Consider the following 20689-nt stretch of genomic DNA (forward strand, 5'->3'; position numbering starts at 1 on the left):
GAGCTGGAAATGGAAGAAACAGCCTGAACTGAAACAAAAATAAGACCACATACCATTACCTCTGCCAAGGAGGTTCTGTTTTTACAGGCATGGGTCTGTCTGTCTGTCTGTGTCTGTTTGTCTGTCTGTTTGTCTGTGTCTGTTTGTCTGTCTGTTTGTCTGTTTGTCTGTCTGTCTGTCTGTTTGTCTGTCTGTCTGTCTGTCTGTGTCTGTTTGTCTGTCTGTCTGTCTGTGTCTGTTTGTCTGTCTGTCTGTCTGTTTGTCTGTTTGTCTGTCTGTTTGTCTGTTTGTCTGTGTCAGTTTGCCTGTCTGTCGGTCGGTCGGTCGGTCGGTCTGTCTGTTTGTCTGTTTGTCTATCTGTCTGTCTGTCTGTCTGTGTCTGTTTGTCTGTCTGTCTGTCTGTTTGTCTGTCTGTGTCTGTCTGTCTGTCTGTCTGTTTGTCTGTGTCTGTCTGTTTGTCTGTCTGTCTGTCTGTCTGTGTCTGTCTGTTTGTCTGTCTGTCTGTCTGTGTCTGTCTGTCTGTCTGTCTGTCTGTGTCTGTCTGTTTGTCTGTCTGTCTGTGTCTGTCTGTCTGTGTCTGTCTGTCTGTCTGTCTGTCTGTCTGTCTGTCTGTCTGTCTGTGTCTGTCTGTCTGTCGGTCGGTCGGTCTGTCGGTCTGTGTGCAAGATAACTCAAAAAGTTAAGGATGGATTTAGATGCAAATTTCAGGAAATGTTGAAACTGGCACAAGGAACAAATGATTAAATTTTGGTGGTGATGGGGGGGGGGGGGGGGGGGGGGGGGGGGGGTTGAAATATCCTCATAAGAACATTGCATGAATCTCAGGAGGTTCAGTTACATGTTTTTATATTCCTTCATCATCAGTCAGCGTCTAAGTATCTATGTTTAAACTTAACCTAAGACACTTTAACATTTTCACAGAATTCTCCAAAAACTAAGCAACAAAAAACAAGCAGCTTGTTAAAACTTAATGTGGACTGAGGCAAATTTACTGAAAAACTATTGAAAATGCAAAAAATAAATGATGTTGAATTCTACTTGATATTTACTACTACAACTTTTCGTCTGTTTTATGGGGGAAAAGATGGTTTTCTTTAAGTAGACCTATTGATTAACAGTTTCCAACTGTGAAACCCCCGGGCAGCTCACCTGTATGTTCCCTTTTTTTGTCCACTGTATTGATTTATTGCTTTGTGTTCTTTTGTTTGCCTCTAACCTAAGAAGGAAGTGGTGGTAGAAAAGAAGGTAAATCATACTTACTGTCATCTCTCCAACACAACTTCAGTGTAAACAGTCCTGTGTGTCCTTGGAGCCTTACAGTTTCCAGTGGAAATCACTGAACAGCTTCAGGTCTTTGAGGGTGGACACATGGACGTGTCCACCTGAGTCCACTAATAACAGATGGACACCTGTTCATGTCACACATCTGTTTGTCAGTGTGGGAGTTCACCTCCTTAACCCTTTCATGCATAGTGGTCACTCCAGTGGACAGTTCTTCTCCAGCTGTTCTCTTGTATATTCATGGGTTTTGTTGTTTTAGTTCCATATCAGCCAACACAGTGGACACTTATGCACCATCCCATAATACACTGACATTCATACCATTACTGTAACTTTGCTGTTCTTGATAAACCAGATATGCAGTAACATGTTTTATTGTAAATCAATTGCTTGTTATTGTTAATAGACTGTAATTAATACTTTTCTTTATCAAAAAGTTTATTTTTTTGCATATTATCTCCACAAAGTGAATAATATAGAGTATGTTAATTTAGAGTATGTTAAAATGTGAGAAAACATCAGATTAGCTGCATGAAAAATGTTTTTATTTCATAGTTTTCACACAGTATATCACGTTCTGATGATGGGTTTTAACCCTGTGATGCATGAAGTATGAGAACCTTAGTCAAGATGTTTTTTCCTGAATGTCTTTATTCCTCTTTAGGCATGAAAAAAACGAGATTGAATTTTTTTTTTTAAATTAACCTTTTAACCAAAAATGTCCACTCATTTGGACACCATGCGTTTAATTTTTGAAGCAAAGAAACATGTATTTAAAACGCAATATCAGAAAGCAATTTACTGTGTGAAAACTATGAAACAAAAGCATTTATTTTTATGCAGCTAATCTGATGTTTTCTCACCTTTTATTATTCTCTAATACTGGTTCTTATCACTTCATGGAGATGATATAAATAAATAAATAAATAAATAAATAAAAACCTTTTTGTTTAAGAGAACTGTTAATTACAGTCTGATAACAATTAGCAATTGATTTCCACTAAAACATGTTACTGCACATCAGGTTTATCAAGAACAGCAAAGTTACATTAATGGTATGAATTGCACTGTTTAGGATGATGCATGTGTCACCTGTGTCAGCTGATATGGAACTAAAACAACAAAACCCATGAATATACAAGAGAACAGCTGCAGAATAACTGTCCACTGTAGCGACCAGTGTGCATGAAAGAGTTAAAGACACGTTTCTTTGCTTCAGAAATTAAATGCACGGTGTCCAGCTGAGTTGACAGTTTTGTAACTCTGTGAAAAATAGGTTAATTAAAAAAAAATCAACTGCATTGTTTTTTTTCATGTCTAAGGAAGAATAAAAACACTCAGGAAAAAAAAATCTTGACCAAGGTTCTTATAATTCATGCATGAAAGCGTTAAAAGGATGTTGTCTTGTTGCTTCCCGCTGCCTTCACTTCAGGAAATATTTAGCTGAACTCCCTCTGCCTTCAGACGCGTCTGTGCCTGCGCTTCCATGGCAACAGCGTTACCATAGAGTCGGTGTCATTGTTCGCTCTGAGCTGGAGGCGCACAAACAGCTGACCTGTAGATCAGTGTAGTGCACCCTACAGGCGGTTTCCAGGCTCCACACCGTCCTGACTATAAATGTCAGCAGAAGACATTTCAAAACTTGAGCAGGAAACGAGTCCTTCCGGTCAGTCCCATCCAGCAGGTCCATGTGGGCCCCAGAAGGGTTCCATTTGGGCTGCATAGAAGGGTCCCATGTGGGTTTGTCCAGTTTCCATGGTGACCCCACATGTGTTTGCCCAGATCAGAAAGTACAAGGAAATTGAGAAAAAGCTCTCAGGTTCAGTGCAAGAATTTACAGACAGACAACAAATGTCAGTAAAACAACAACAAATATCAGTAAAACAACAACAAATATCAGTAAAACAACAACAAATATTAGTAAAACAATGACAAATATCAGTAAAACAACAACAAATATCAGTAAAACAACAAATATCAGTAAAACAACAATAAATATCAGTAAAACAATAACAAATATCAGTAAAACAATAACAAATATCAGTAAAATAAATATCAGTAGAACGACAACAAATATCAGTAAAACAACGACAAATATCAGTAAAACAACAACAAATATGAGTAAAACAATAAATATCAGTAAAACAACAATAAATGTCAGTAAAACAACAACAAATATCAGTAAAACAATAACAAATATGTGTAAAACAATGACAAATATGAGTAAACAACAACAAATATGAGTAAAACAACAACAAATATGAGTAAAACAACAACAAATATGAGTAAAACAATAACAAATATCAGTAAAACAACAACAAATATCAGTAAAACAACAACAAATATCAGTAAAACAACGAATATCAGTAAAACAATAAAAAAAATCAGTAAAACAATGACAAATATCAGTAAAACAATAAAAAATATCAGTAAAACAACAACAAATATGAGTAAAACAAAAACAAATATCAGTAAAACAACGAATATCAGTAAAACAATAAAAAATATCAATAAAACAATGACAAATATCAGTAAAACAACAATAAATATCAGTAAAACGACAAATATCAGTAAAACAACAAATATCAGTAGAACAATAACAAATATGAGTAAAACAAAAACAAATATCAGTAAAACAACAGCACATATCAGTAAAAGGCACAGTTACTTACATTGAAAAATAAAACATTGCAAACTAAGATATTTGTAAAACATAAAATTTAAGTCGTGCAAATGACATGAAAGACAAATATCGTGGGATAAACAGTGTGAAGAACAAATAATATGAGATATTCAGATCTTTGATTCTGATTCTGATCTGGGCAAACACACGTGGAGTCACCATGGAAACTGCAGACAAACCCAAATAGGACCCTTATATGCAGCCCACATGGACATGCTGGATGGGGTGTGACACTGGAGAGTGAACAAAGAATGTCTACATTTATTTACACAAAGAAGAATGAAAACCAACATTGGATCGATCGCTCAGTCAAATAATCAAAAACATCAGTAAAAATGAACAAATGTGAACAAAATAAACAAATACAATAAATAAACCAAACAGCCTTGATCGATCATTTCATGTTTTCACCGTTAAAAACAGTTAATTATGCTTTTCTTTCCTTTGCTCTTAACTAACTGTAAATTGCACATCCTAATATTTATTACAGTGTATATCTGAAACACAAAGAGCTACTTTTGTTGTAGCTCCCAAAGGAATTTTTCTCTATATTTTGACTTTTCTTAAGCGATTTATCATCATTCATTGTAATATTATCCTCTGTATTTTGCATTTTTCAGTGTAAATCATATATTTTCCTAGATTTAATTCACAGATCATGTAGGTCATGGCTCTCAAACTCATGTTCGTTCAGTTCCACATTCATCCTAATATGATCTAAAGTGGGCCGGACCAGTAAAATCCATCCATCCATCCATCCATACATCCATTATCTTCCTCTTATCTGGGGCCAGGTCGTAGGGGTAACAGTCTAAGCAGGGATGCCCAGACCTCCCTCTCCTCAGACTCCTCCTCCAGCTCTTCCAGGGGGACCCTGAGGCGTTCCCAGGCCAGCCCACAGACATAGTCTCTCCAACATGTCCTAGATCTTCCCTGAGGTCTCCTCCCAGCAGGACATGCCTGGAACACCTCCCCAGGGAGGCGTCCAGGAGGCATCCGAAACAGATGTCTGATCCTCAGCTGGTTCTTCTGGATGTGGAGGAGCAGCGGCTCTACTCTGAGCTCCTCCCTGGTGACTAAGCTCCTCCCCCTATCCCTAAGGGTCCACCCACCCACCCTACGGAGGAAACTCATTTAGACCGTGTGTATCCAGGATCTTGTCCTTTCGGTCCTGACCCAAAGCTCATGACCATAGGTGAGGGGAGGAACGTAGATTGACCGGTAAATCCAGAGCTTCTTCTCTCGGCTCAGCTCCTTCTTCACCAGAACCGACCGATACAACGACTGCATCACTGCAGACGCTGCACCGATCCACCTGTCAATCTCACGCTCCATCCTTCCCTCACTCATGAACAAGACCCCAAGATACTTAAACTCCTCCACTTGGGGCAAAGACTCCCCACCGACCTGGAGAGGGCAAACCACCTTTTTCCAGTCGAGAACCATAGCCTCAGATTTGGAGGTGCTGATCCTCATCATCCCATCCACTGCAATTCATACCATTACTGTAACTTTGCTGTGCGTGATAAACCTGATTTGCAGTAACATGCTTTAAGTCAGTTGTTAATTGTTATTAGTCTGTAATTAACAGTATTCTTAATCAAAAAGATTTTTTTGCATATTATCTCCATGAAGTTAGTAATGACCAGTATTCGAGTATGTTAAAATGTGACAAAAAACATCAGATTAGCAGCATTAAAAATGTTTTTGTTTCATAGTTTTTCTTCTTCCAACTCCTTTTCGAGTGTAGATGAATGATTTTGGAATTTTGAATTTGCACGTATTCTGTAAATACTTGAAATAAACAAAAAATTATGAATGAATGAACAGTTTTCACACAGTTTATGACTTTCTGATGATGGGTTTTAAATACATTTTTCTTTGCTTCAAAAATTAAATGCATGGTGTCCAGTTGAGTGGATGTGTTTGTAACTCCATGAAAAACAGGTTCATAAAAAAAAAAAAAAAAAAAAAAATAAAAAAAAATAAAAAAAAAATCAGATGCATTGTTTTTTTCATGCCTAAAGAGAAATAAAAACACTCTGGAAAAAAATCTCGACTAAGGTTCTCATAATTCATGCGTGAAAGGGTTAATAATTATTTTATTTCAGGTTCCACATTCAGACCAATTCAATCTCAAGTGGGCAGGATTCAGTCAAATACTATCATAATAACATAAATAATAAAAACTCCAAATGTTTCTCTTTGTGAATGTAAATATTTTCATGTATGTACACTAAAATGAAGTATAATTTTGCAAAAAAATGTGAATAACCTGAAATGTCTTAAGAGGAGTAAGTACAATTTTAACAATATTCTGCCTGTCATTAAATGTACAGATCATCTAATGTGATCTGTAAGTTATAATGTACATGTGGAAATGATAAACTGAGGCAGAATATTGTTAAAATTAAACTTATTTTTTCAGTTTGTTCATGTTATTCACATCTTTTGAAAGGAGAGTTTGTAGATGTAAACCTTTACATAATGTAAATTTACTTTTTTTGCTCTAAAACACAGAGAAAAGTTTGGAGTTGACATTATTTCTATATTATGTTCTTATTTTACTGCTCTGGCCCACTGCAGATCTAATTTAGCTGAATGTGGAACTGAACTAAAATGAGTTTGACAGCCCTGCTGTATCTGGTCTGGATGGCACAAAGTCTCTCACTCAGTTTAAATCACATCCTGGAAACAGGGTGAAGGAATCCGTGTATCATTCGTTCATTCGTTTTTCAATTTAAAACCAAAAAACAAAACGACTAGTTTTTCGTTTTTCATTTCCAAAACCAGAATGAAAACCTGATAATTTGTTTTCCCACTTCCCGATTTTGTGCTCAAATGAAAAATGTACAAAAAGGATAATGACCGTTTCATCCGATTTTGCTATTTTCAATATAATTAAGTTGACTGACCCGGAAGCATTCAGTACTAGGGTCTAGTCATGGCCGGACTGGAGGAATATTTTGCTATAGTTAAGCAGCTGTTTGATACGTATGGAAGCATATTGCATTCACAAAAAAAATTAATTCGGAATTCCGAATTTAAATTTTTTCAGAAAACAGTATCTCATTAATTCGAAAAATTTTGTTTGTTTATTTTTTCCCTTGTAATGACTACTTCCAGGTCAGACAACTTAACTACATTGAAACAAGCAAAATTGGATGAAACGGTTGTTATCCGTTTTTTCCATTTTTCATTTGAGCACAAAATCGGGAAATGGAAAAACAAACCATTATCCGCTTTTCATTGTGGTTTTGAAAATGAAAAACAAAAAAACAAGTGTTTTTTTTTGTTTTTTCATTTTTGGTTTTAAATTGAAAAACTAATGAATGAATGATACACGAATTTGAAGGGAAACACCGTTGCCTCCATTGTAACATCCATGACCTTTCTGCAGAAGGGGGAGGAGCCTCAGCAGAGCTTAGAAAGTCCGTTACAGCTGGATGTCTGTGCTGTTCTCACAGTCACACACTGGAGGAGTGGAAACAGTTTACTGGAAAAAAAGCACAAAGAAAAAATTCTATTTCAGAAGGAAAAAGGAGTTTGCTTTGCGCGCTTATGTGACAGTCACATGAGTCGTGAATGCGCGAGGCGTTGGACATTGAAGGTGTGTGGTCAAACTCATCCTACTGTGCTGCACAGCAAAAGGCAACCACCAGCTCCAGGGCAAAAGCAACCATCACCTTCCCAACACTTAAAGGAACTGCTCACACTGTAAAAAAAAAAAACTCATAAAAAAACGTATTATTCTGGCAGCAGGGGTGCCGAAAAAATACTGTAAAATAAGGGAAAATAACCATCCCAAAAAAATATGTTAATTTTCCATAATTAAAACACAGTTTTACAGTTTCAGGAAAGGGCATCCCATAAACCCAAACAATCTGTCTGTGGCCAAGCAGAGGTTACCTGGACCAAAGGAGAGATTCCAGACACATGAGCGCTTCCATCAGGAGTGTGCACACTTCTTCAGTGATGTCATCTCCAATGGTTACGCAGAAATGGAACCAGGAAAAGCAGGCTTGTCCCTGGGGACATCATCCTAGTGGTGGGCTCAACAGTGGTGGGCTCCCACACATACCGTCTACATACTGGGACGAGGTGGAACGGCTGTTGGTGTTCTGCAAGGACAACAACCTGATCCTGAACACCACCAAAATGAAGGAGATGCTCTTAGACTTCAGGAGGAGGAAAACAGACATTCATGCCTCACTCCTCCTTCATCGTCATCACTCACTTATCTGTGTAGTTCTGATAGTGTTTATTACACAGTTCCACAGATGTTCTAGTTCAGTTATCTGTGCATCAACTGCATCCATGTGTCTCCCCCTTCTCCCCCTCTCCCCGAATCTCTCTCTATCTCTATCTCTATCGCTCTCTCTTTTCTCCTCCTTTACTCTCTCTCTTTAACCTTTTCTCTCCTCCTGTCACTCGTCCATCCTCCTCAGTCTGGGTCTGCTCCAGGTTTCTGCTGTTAAAGGTAGTTTTTCCTTCCACTGTCTCCACTCACCAGTGTTTACTCCTGGAGGATTCTGTTGGGTTTCTGTAAACTGGCTTAGAGCAATGGTTCTCAATCTTTTTCTGTCAGGCCCCCCTATGGAGGATGAAAACATCTCCAGGCCCCCCCTTAACCCCAATAACATTGTAACAGTGGTACAATTATAACTTGTATCGAAAGAAACATTAATATCGTAACAACACTTTTTGCTTCTCCTTGAATAATTTGTTGTGCAAATTAAAAATATTCTAGATTTTTGCTCGAACAATAAAAATTAACTCAACAAGACTGCTCCCTGAGACAATATTTTTCCAAATATAAATAGGAAATGTGCAATTATCTTACAACTATGACAATAAAGTTACTTTTTTTTTAGAAGAACAAACAAATTTTGGTAACAAAGACAAACATTTTAACGATATCAGTGGCTGCAATGAGCCAGTTTCCACTGCACATCTCAGAACATTAAAGTACAAAATGTACAAACTGTGCAAAAACGGAAACATAGCACATGAATCTTTTCCAGTCAAATCCTTGTCCATTCTAAAATCCTAAACTCTTTGTATAATCTAGTGACAGATCACCACAGCAGTAGATTTGTTTGTTGTACGTCCCTAAAATGAGTCCACGGTGCTCCAACGCTAAAACATTAGTTCCACCTGCTACATGTTGTAACCTGAAGAAGAAAAAAAAAAAACACCCAGGAATGATCCCATGCCCCCCCTGGCAAACCTTCACGCCCCCCCTGGGGGGCCCGCCCCACAGTTTGAGAAACGCTGGCTTAGAGTCTGGTTTGGAACAACTCTATATGTAAAATGTCATGAGATAACTATTGTTATGATTTGGTGCTATAGAAATAAAATTTGATTTGATTTGATTTGATTCAGCCCCTGTTTATTGGTGAGGAGTGTGTGGAGAGGGTCTCCAACTTCCAATTCCTGGGCGTGCACATGGAGGATGACCTGACCTGGAGCGCCAACACCAGAGCCATCATTAAAGGCACAGCACAGACTTTATTTTCTGGGGACTCTCAGGAGTAACCATCTCTCCCAAAAACTGCTTGTGTGTTTTTACCGATGTAAAAATGACAAAAAAAATATAAATATTAACTCCATTAAGTGTTGAATATTAACCCCCATTAAGTGTTAACATATTAACTCCATGCCAGAGTTCACATAAAATGAATTCCAGGCGAGAGTTGTGTTTTACTCTACATGAGATTAGTTTTTGTAACTCCCAGAAGAGTTAAATTTTAACTCCTGAAAAGAGTTACTTTAACCCTGCTCTAGAGTGTATTCCATGGTCTCACATGTACACTTAAATCGAGTTGATTTTAACTCCCATGGAGTTTATTCCAAAGAGCAGAATTTGCTGTGTATTCTAACAGCTCCTCTGGGCTCTTGGCTGTTTTCTGTAAAGTGCTGGAAACATTCCTGACAGGAATGGTTCTGTTTGCCTCAAGACAACATGTAGTATGATAGAAAGAGCTGCTGACGGCAGGCTGTGTGTTTAACTGGTGTTCATGCACTAATGTCATATTGTGTGTACAACTCCTGGCTCCTTTATTACCTCCGCTAAGGAGGTTCTGTTGCCGGCGTTGGTTTGTCTGTTTGTCTGTCTGTGTGCAAGATAACTCAAAAAGTTATGGACTGATTTGGATGAAAATTTCAGGAAATGTTGATACCGGCACAAGGAACAAATGATTAAATTTTGGTGGGGGGGGGGGACACTGGTCTGCCTTGGCGGAGGTCTGCACTCTCCGAGTGTTTCTAGTTTATTTGTTTGAATTGTTCTGCATGCATACCATTAACAGTTAGGGACTTTTCTTTCCTTTGCCCTTAACTAAATGTAAATTGTACATGCTAATATTTATTACAGTCTATATCAGTGGTTTCCAACCTTTTTTGGCTTGTGACCCCATTATAATATCACAAATTTCTGGCAACCCCAGACATTCAAAACAGAGACTTTTTTTTTGGCTAAAATTCATTTGTCTTTGATCATCTAATAGTTTGCTATACTATGTTGCAAATAAACTTTAATCTTAGATGACATTTAGTCTATATAATGTATATTATTATGGACGGAGGCAGTAAATCCAGGTGTAGATTGCTGCACAAAGGGAGAATTTGATTTTCCTTGGTCAGGATATGTACAGTCAGTCCAGCTGTGATTTACAAGGAGGACAATTAATACTGAACAAACCAGAACTCAAACTATGAATTATGAAAGAGCTGCAGCATCTGAAACCGACCACAATGAACATTTAACAGATAAACAGAACCACAGTGCTGCAGTTTCAGACTCACAGTTTGTCATGTCTGTTATGGATTGGGATTGCCTCTCAACTCACCATTTATTTTTTATTAGTAACTTTTTATTTTTACTTTTATCAGTTACCAGAAATTGCAGGCGATCCCATTTGAATTCCAGGCGACCCTACGTGGGGTCCCGACCCCGAGGTTGAAAAACACTGGTGTATATCTTAAAGACAAAGTGTTTCTTTTGTTGTAGCTCCCAAATGAATTTTTCTATTTAACTTTTCTTAAGTGATTTGTCACCATTTATTGTAACATTATCCTCTGTATTTTGCATTTTTCAGTGTAAATCATATATTTTCCTAGATTTAATTCACAGATCATGTAGATGTTCAGAGTAAATTCAAATTTTATTATATCAAAACAAAGAAAAATGGGGGAAAAAAAGTGACTTTTTCAGCAAAGATGCCGATAACTAAAAGCAAAAACAAGCATCTCCATTCACTGTCATTGATCCAACTCTATAGGTTTGACTGAATTAATGTTGTAGAAGATGACGGTGTTTCCACGTTCACTGCAGAGACTATGGATGCATCCAAAACAGACATGTGATGACAGACTGCATGTTACGCCGATTATTGACATGTATTGATAGGATTAGTGGACTGACAGGTATTAAACAGTTTAGATCAGCAGATGGTTCTGTTGCCAGCAGCTGTTTGCATCTTTGAGGGTTAATAAAGGTCATTATGCATTTTTCTTTTCTTTCTCTTTTCCCCTTCTCCCTCACCTGACTGATGTTTAGTCTTCACAGTGCCTTTTTTAAGTTTTACTCTGAGTTATGAGGAAGATAAACCCCACATACCACACTTTATTATTATCACAGTAATCAACACTGATTAACTCACCTGATTCTGCAGAAGCCTGATGACCATCAGTCAGGTGTGCTGGAAGAAGGAAACATCTAAAACATGCAGGATAGTAGCTCTTGAGGACCAGGGTTGGTGACCCCTGGTTTAGAACAGGGGTACCAAAGTCATTTTAGTTCAGGGGCCACATTAAGCCCAAACTGATCTCAAGTGGGCCGGACCAGTAAAACAGAAGCATAATAACCTGTAAATAATGACGACTCCAAATTTTTCTTTTTGTTTTACTGCAATCAAAATTAAATTATGGAAATATGTACATTTACCCCCGTGACCCTAGTGAGGATAAAGCAGGTTCAGAAAATGAATGAATGAATGTACATTTACAAACTATCCAAACAAAATGATGTGAATAACCTGAAAAAACTGAAATTTCTTGAGAAAAATAAGTGCAGTTTTAACAATATTACACCTCAAAATTTCCCTTTAAAAAGTTCAGGTTTTTCACATTTTATTGTTAAAGGATAGTTTGTAAATAATAATTGTATAATAATTTGTAATAATAATATTAACAATAAGTTTGTTAATATTTTCATAATTTAATGAAAGTTTTTACACTAAAACTAAGAGAAAAATTTGGAGTTCATTATTTATAGGTGTAATGTAATATTATGTTTTTCAGATTAAACTAAGAGCATTTGGAGTCATTATTTATAGGTTATTATGCCATTATTTCAGTTGAGATCACATTGTTCAGTATGTGGAACCTCAACTAAAATGAGTTCGACATCCTTGATTGTTAATATCTTAAGTGTAATTTTTGCATGTCACAAATTCATCCCAGGGGCCGGATTTGGCCCCCGGGCCGCATGTTTGACACCCATGGTTCAGAACATGAGCAGAAATCCTGCAGAAACAGATACTAGGTGTTAAAAAGAGGAACTTTTATGTGATTGTGATCCTCAGCGTTTGAATTTATGTTTCTTGTGTCAGTCTGTCAGTGTATGGCTGCTTCACTAACATCATTTGTTAGTTTCAGAGGTGAATGTCGAGGTTATCCTTCAATTTATGACATTCTGACATTTCAAAAATAGTGCTTTTATAATTCCACAGTTTTCATGTTGGAAGAGTCAGTTCTTGGGTTATTTTTTATATTCAGGTCTTAAACTGAAAAACATTTAGAAACCACTGATTTAAAGCCTACACTGATGCAGCCATGTTGCGGTTTCTTTTTGATTCCCATGTCCTGCTCCTACATATCACATTCATTCACACAATTCCATAATGTACTTTGCATTAATTCAGGGCTGTCAAACTCATTTCAGTTCAGTTCCACAGCAAGGTTCTAATAGTTTTGGATTTTTCATTATAGTTTAGTTTTGATTTTTTTTTTTCTCTAATTCAGGTAGTTTTAATTAGTTTTTAGAGTAAGTTTGCTAGTTTTTATTAGTTTCTGTTATTTTCTAAATGCTTAGTTTTAGTTTAGTTTTTTTTTCATATCTTTTCTCTTCGTCTCCGTCGTATTCAAATAAATCCCAGACAGGACTCTGCTGCTTTCTCCCAACTTTAGTCTCCATGTTTCCAGGTAGAGTGGAGACCAGAAGACGACTAAACGACAAGTGACAAGAAGTGATGGACCGTTAAATATCGTATGGTGCCCACAGCTAAAATTGCTTGAGGGAAATAAATCGATTTCATATCAATCCGACGTTGACAAAGACGAAAACGAAGGAAATTTTATCCAGAATTTTTATACGTTTTAGTTAGTTTTGTAAACACACAATACAGTTTCAGTTAGTTGTTTTTTCTTTTAATTATAGTTTTTATTTATTTCAGTTAACGAAAATGTTTTTACAATTCTAGTTTTCGTCATTTCGTTACTTTTCGTTAATGATAATAACCTTGTTCCACAGTAAGCCCGGTTTGATCTCCAGTGGGCCGAACCAGTCAAATAATAACAGTGAAAAAAGTAAAATTAGATTGTGATCAGGTTTACATCTACAAAGTTTCCTTAAAAATCTGAATAACATGAACAACTTGAATTGTCTTAAGAAAAACAAGTGCAATTTTAACAATATTCTGCCTTGGTTTATCAGTTTATCATTTACACATGTGCGTTACAATCGCACAAAACATTTAGTAACAGGCAGAATACTGGTCAAATCGCATTTACTTTTCTTAACACATTTCCATTTGTTCATATTTGTTCAGGTTATTCACATTTTTTGTAAAAGTATAATTTGGTAATGTAAACATTTTCATGTAATCTTACTTTTTACACCAAAAACACAAAGAGAAAATGTGGGGTTGTCATTATTTATAGGTTATTCTGATAATATTTGACTGGTTCTGACCCACTTGAAATCTAATTGTACTGTATGTGTCTGTATGTGGAACCTGAATTAAAATGATTTTGACACCATTGATTGTTAATATCTTCAGTGTAATTTTGGCATTTCACAAATTAATCCCACAGGCTGGATTGGACCCTTTGGTGGACTGGATTTGGCCCCCCAGGCCGCATGTTTGACACCTGTGCATTAATTGATTTCTTGTCAAAAAACATTGTTATGTGAGGATTTAACCTCATGGTACATTTTGTACAGCGGGGAATTGTGCCTCATTGCCTCGTGCACTTGCCCTGTATAATTCACAGTGATGAGACAAGAAAAAAAAAACAGTACACGTGGTCAATATAGTGTAGAAACATATTTTACAAATTGATAGAAATACACTTAGTACATACAAAAACATCAACTGCTAAGTGCTGACTGTGTGGTTCTGCGTCATATGGCGAGAAGAAACACTAATAAATACACACATGCAACAGTCTATCAGATGGAATGCACAAAAACACCAAAGAGCCGCTTCTGAAAACTGGGATGTCTTTACAGAGGAGCCTATTTTCCCTTTGTGTATTTACACAAAAATGGGGGGAAAAAATGACACAGTGAGAAAGATTCAGCTTAAAAAGGTTACCTCTGACTTTTTTTTTTTTTTGCATCATAACCGTGACAAGCTCCTTGGAGCTTTACAGAGAAAGTGTATCAGTTCAAGTGAAAAACCTCATCGGAGCCAACGCTCAGATATAATGGGCATTTACAGGTGGTCTGGGGGTGGGGGAGGGGGAGGAGTTGGCCCCGGCTCACACGGCTTTACGGTGGTACTCTGGGGGCGCCACCTCATAGTCACTGGCACTGAACAGGGTGGCGGAGTTCTTCACCAGGTACCTGCAGAGAACACAGGACAAAAACAGGGGCAGGATGGTTTTTTTTTTTTTGGTCTCATATTTTTATTGATGTGTATATAGGGATGTAACGATATGAAAATTTCATATCACGGTTACTGTGACCAAAATTATCACGGTTATCATTATTATCGCGGTATTGTTGAAATTGTGCTAAAATGTTCAAAAAGTACTAATGCACACACTGAAATAATTTAACCAAGTTGTATTTAAAAAAAAACAAAACCAAAAAAAAAAACAATAACAAATAAAATAATAGGCACAATGTACTTTCTGTTGCAGAAACATTCTAATATTAACCCTTAGTGGTCTGAGTCTATTTTGTCCGTTTTTCAGTCCTTTTGATTTTGCCTTTATATACTATATAAACAAATGTTTACTATACCCATGTTTGGGATCTGTTTTTTCAGCACAACTTCATCCATATCAACTGTCTATTATTTTTTTCACTTTAACCTACTATAAAAACACAAAAGGACAAAAAACACAAAAAATAAAATAAAATACGATTTGAAAAATCTATATAATTTATTGCATAAATAACACACAGATGCTTAATGAACCTTTTCAAAGACTTTAAAAGTGAATATTGGTTCCAGATATTAGGTATATACAATTAAAACTGTAATAAATTAAAACTATACTCAAATATTTGAAATAAAAGTAGATCTTTACATTGTTTTTTTTTTCCCCCTAAAAGTGCGGTAATCAAACACGGTTATCATGATAATTAGAATTTAAACGGTAATACTAACCGTCTGCAATTTTACCAAAGTTTATCATTATACCGGTAATCGTTACATCCCTATGTGTATACAAGAAAATGAAAGGTACATGCCAATACCATGGCACACTGATGTCAACATGAACCAGGTTTGTAAACACTGTTACTTTTAGATTTGCATATTTTTTTAGGAACAAATAACGAAACCTGACAAACAATACAATGAAAAGAATACTAAGCAGCTAAAATTTCCTTAGGGGGTCAAATGAGTGGCCATTTTTGTCAAAAAAAAAAAAAAAAAGTTAAGAAATACATAGAACTGTGTTGAAATAATGCTAATCCATTTGTGCACAGACTACTGATATTATTTGACAGTGGAAGCTATATTTTCAGAAATATTGGATTTTGAACAGCACGTGTATGTGAAAACTTTTGCTGGTGGACGGACGAGACATTACCCATGATGATCTGGTCAGTACCAGTACTTTATTAGGAATAAACTTATAGACTTACTATTGCTAATTCTCCTCTTATTCATAAATGTTAGTATTGTGGATCTAAAACAATAACAGCTGACACAAAAACACAAAATGTGGCAGTGGACGGATGTGACATGGTTGTTCCAGATCCCATCATACTGATGCTCGGCAGCCATGTCACCGTTTCCACAAATGATCCCTGTGCAAAAACTAGGATCAGAATTATTTATTGTATAGTTTATCATCATACTAAAGAGGAAATAACAATATAGAATTGTTGTTTCTTTATAAAAATGCTTATTATTAGAAAACTGTTGATTTAAAAACTGACGTGTGACATTCTTAATGTATGTATTGGTGTAACATAAGCAGGATGGATCAGCACCATACTCCATATTGAACCTGTAAAAATAAAACATGTGATATGTAGGATATAATCTGGTAAGAAAAACTGAGGAATCTAAAAGAATAGAATATTTGTTTTTCAGGTAAATTCAGTTCAAATATAACTTGGCCATTTGTGACATGAAAATATAGCATTAATTGTGATGAAATTGGACATTTTTGAGCTGAAAACATAGTTCATATGACCATCAACATGTTGCAACAGAACTGAAATCCTGTCCATTTGCAGAACTTACATTTACCAACACAAAGTTCCTTTGGGGATTCACTTAGATTGATTTCTTATGCACAAAGACAGAAATAAGACCTCTAAGCACATTTTAGCCAATATGAAAAATCCAAAACTATTAGAACCTTGATACTGAGTAAATAACTAAATGTCATGTCCAGTCCACGTTCAACAACCTGAGAAGTGACCGCAGCCACTCTGTCAGTGCGTTTTCTGCTGTTTGGTTCAGAATGGGGACAGGTTCTGTTTTTGTTCCGCTTTTACATAATTCAACAAAATGAATCACTCATCAAACATGAATCATATAATGTGTCAGAGTGTTTTACAAATGCATTCCACCTGAAGCACCAGGCACATCCATCTGTCACAAAATGTTGCCGACTGTTCAATCAATCTGAGGGAGGATAAATACTTTCCAGAGCAGAAAATTGATTTCATGGCTCAAGATTTTATTTGTAACAAGGCCGGTTGCACAAGTGACTGCGGATGCAACAGGATGTGAGGTCCCTGGTGGTGAGGGGACAGAGGAGGCTTACTTCAGGAAATCCTGGAGGTAACTGAGCAGCAGCGCCAGGCTCTTCTCGTCCAGTGGAGTGTAGGCCAGCATCGCTCCGATACGAACTGGGAGAGAAGAGAACAGACGCAAAAAGTCTACAAGGATGTCACAAGAAACACTGAGACGGGTTCTTTAAGACACTAAATTAAACACACTCTGTGGAAATGTCAAATGGATTTCAAGGCTCTTTACAGTCACATTAATAATATTAATGATAATAATAATATATTGCATTTATAAAGTACTTTTCATTCAGCAGAATCTCAAAGTGTTCAGTGCAAAAAGACTCTGTCCTAAAAGCCTTCCTCGTTCTTCACCTGAGTGAAGACAAATTGCCAAAGAAAAACCTTTCAGAGAAAATGTGTGGAACAGCAGCACTGGGGAGGTTCTGCTGTGGACAGACACACACACACACACACACACACACACACACACACACACACAGACACACAGACAGACAGACAGATACATATAAATTAAAAAAAATAAAAATAAAAATAAATAAATATATATACACATATATATATATATATATATATATATATATATATATATATAAATTAATAAATTAAAAATAAATATAAATTAAGAATAATCATGTATTCGTCCAAGTTAAAACATCTTATATAGATGACAGTGTCACCGGCTCATTTTCACAGTAACAGTGATGAGTCTGTGGTTTGATGTCACTGTGATATTATTACTGAATAATACATTATCAGGAGTTAAAGGGGGCAAAGTAACCAGGAAGAAATGACAAGAAATGAAACCCCCAACATTTGAAGGCATCTTTGTCAAACTGAAGGACAAATGTCATTAAAGTAAGTGAACTCATTCCATCCCACTGAGCCCTTCTGTCAGGTGTCCTGGCTCGACACTCATCACTGCTCACACTTATGTCACTGATTACATTTGATGTGAAAAGAGTCTACGAGCTTCTTTACCAGTAAAACATGACAGGCATTATTTTTGCTTATTTGTAAGTCCTAAATTGCAGCTGGCCTCCATACATCACCTCCTTATTAAACTGGTACCACTATCATCGTTCAACTAGTGATTAGATGATGTTTCTACACACATTTTTCTGTCTTCAGGAAGCATTTACCTGGAACGTGAAATTAACAGTTTGACACAATAACCTCTGGATCAGTTTAAATCATGATTAGAAACAAATCTGCTTCTCCATGTTTTTTCAGTTTACTGTTGATCAGTATTCTGTCATTTAAGGCCTTTATTCTGTTTTATGTAGTCTCTCATGTGTAGTCTCATAGTTTTGCTTTTCAAACTGCTGTTTGAAAGTCAAACTAAATTGCAGCAAATGTACATAATGTAAACAAAAAAATGTAACCTTGTTTTAGATTTTATGTGTGAAAAAGCATTTATATTTGAATCCAAACTGCACTGTAATGTTAAACCCTTTTCTGATTTCAGAGGGAAAACATTGTTAAATTTGCAGCAGTTAAAGGTGCTCTGGTCCAATGAAACCACCACCTGGCTTCATCTGTTGTATTCCACATGTAACCCCGTTGAAATCACTGGGATTTTCATCAGTAAATGTAATTCGATTACATATCTTCTCTTCAGTGACTGCAAGAGACACATTTACATTACCGTTAGAGCTGCAACCGATGAATTGACAAGGTGCTTGAAGTCAATGCAAAAAGTCCTGATTCAATTAATTGACTCGAATTGATTGAAGGAAGATATTCTATTGCAGTTTTCCTGAATTGAAGCTTCTTTGTGCGTCACAATAAGCGTATGTGTGAAACACAGCAGTGGAACCAATGTTTAACAGCAGAGAAATGAAGGAAACAAAGCTTTGATTCAGGAGAATTGTGGTTGAATGATTTTTTTGGATCACTTTGAGTCGATTAATCAGTTGCAGCTCTAATTACCGTACTTTCCGGACTATAAACTGCTACTTTTTTCTCGTTTTGAACCCTGTGGCTTATCCAACGATGCAGCTCAAGTATAGATTTTTACGGGCTAACAGCCTCCAGGGGGTGCTCTAACAGGAAGCGCAAAACCAAGACAGACCGGTGGAAGAGGTGATGAATAGGGATGGGAACCGATAAGAATTTAATGATTCCGATTCCATCATTGATTTTGCTTACCGATATGATTCCTTATCGATTCTCTTATCAATTCTCATTGGGTGAGGGAATAAGAGAGTACAAACTGCTGTGTTTGCATGAACTGTCTTTTATATTTCCATCTGCACAGAAAATATACCATATACAGTATGTACAATTAATACTAACAGATGACACCGGTCCCAGTTCGGGGGGGGGGGGGGTGAAACTAAAGATGCTTTCCTAATTCCTCTATTTCCGCATTTCCACAATGTGGAACCAGTTCGACTCGGCCCGTCTCCCATTGTTGTGCACCTCATTTCCTTTTCTTTACCTTTGGAAACTTGTATTTGAGGGGGTACGACGTTTGTTGCCCGCACCGGAACCGAACTGGGCCCAGCGTTCACTCTGCTGCTAAATTCACAAGAGTCACTGAGTAGTGAATCAAATATGTGACATTCCTGTAAATGAATCACATGCTGTGGACGAATATTTGAGCAGATTGGAGGGATTCCACCTTTTAGAAGAAATGGAAGCTTTGACAGTGTTCCAGTGGACCTGGTGTGGTCTGTTTGGACCTGGTGTGGTCTGTTTAGACCTGGTGTGGTCTGTTTAGACCTGGTGTGGTCTGTTTGGACCTGGTGTGGTCTGTTTGGACCTGGTGTGGTCTGTTTAGACCTGGTGTGGTCTGTTTGGACCTGGTGTGGTCTGTTTAGACCTGGTGTGGTCTGTTTAGACCTGGTGTGGTCTGTTTAGACCTGGTGTGGTCTGTTTGGACCTGGTGTGGTCTGTTTAGACCTGGTGTGGTCTGTTTGGACCTGGTGTGGTCTGTTTGGACCTGGTGTGGTCTGTTTGGACCTGGTGTGGTCTGTTTGGACCTGGTGTGGTCTGCTTGGACCTGGTGTGGTCTGTTTGGACCTGGTGTGGTCTGCTTGGACCTGGTGTCCTCTTTTTAGACCATTTCTGCCTCAACACCATGTTGTCTACATTCTGACCAAAAAATGCAGCGTACGTGTGACGTCATCGCGCATGCACAACAAAGGTGGAATCGATAAGCAGAATCATTAAGCAGGCAGGCAAACGATTCCAAGGAATCAAGCTATTGGGATCCGGTTCTCAAAAAGAACTGATTCTCGATTCCCATCCCTAGTGATGAAGAGGAGAAGTTTGAAGCTGAACTTTGAACAATCATTTTGCACAAACCCTCATCATGGAAAACACACGAAGAAATGCATATGATGCAGCTTTGAAAGTAAAAGCAATCTGTCTGTCCAAGAAGAAAACAGAGCTGCTGCATGGAAGAGACAATGAGAGACAACGGAAGAGAGACGTAGAAGGAGTGTGACGGAGCCTTTGTGAGGATGTTCAACTGAAGAACACTGAAGAAGACG

General features: G+C 37.2%; 1 protein-coding gene across 1 annotated transcript in view; it reads right to left on the reverse strand.

Annotated features, from left to right (window-relative positions):
- Positions 1 to 14280: 14280 nt before the first annotated feature.
- Positions 14281 to 20689, reverse strand: part of LOC115416963 (mortality factor 4-like protein 1) — a 39434-nt gene continuing 33025 nt past the window's right edge. The window contains exons 11-12 of the mRNA XM_030130854.1: positions 17207 to 17291; positions 14281 to 14816 (exon numbers count right to left, since the gene is read on the reverse strand). Coding sequence (XP_029986714.1) covers positions 14732 to 14816; positions 17207 to 17291 — 170 coding nt within the window. The 3' untranslated portion in view covers positions 14281 to 14731. The remainder of the gene's footprint in view (positions 14817 to 17206; positions 17292 to 20689) is intronic.

Source organism: Sphaeramia orbicularis, chromosome 3 (assembly GCF_902148855.1).
Source record: "Sphaeramia orbicularis chromosome 3, fSphaOr1.1, whole genome shotgun sequence".
NCBI classification, from domain to species: Eukaryota; Metazoa; Chordata; class Actinopteri; order Kurtiformes; family Apogonidae; genus Sphaeramia; species Sphaeramia orbicularis.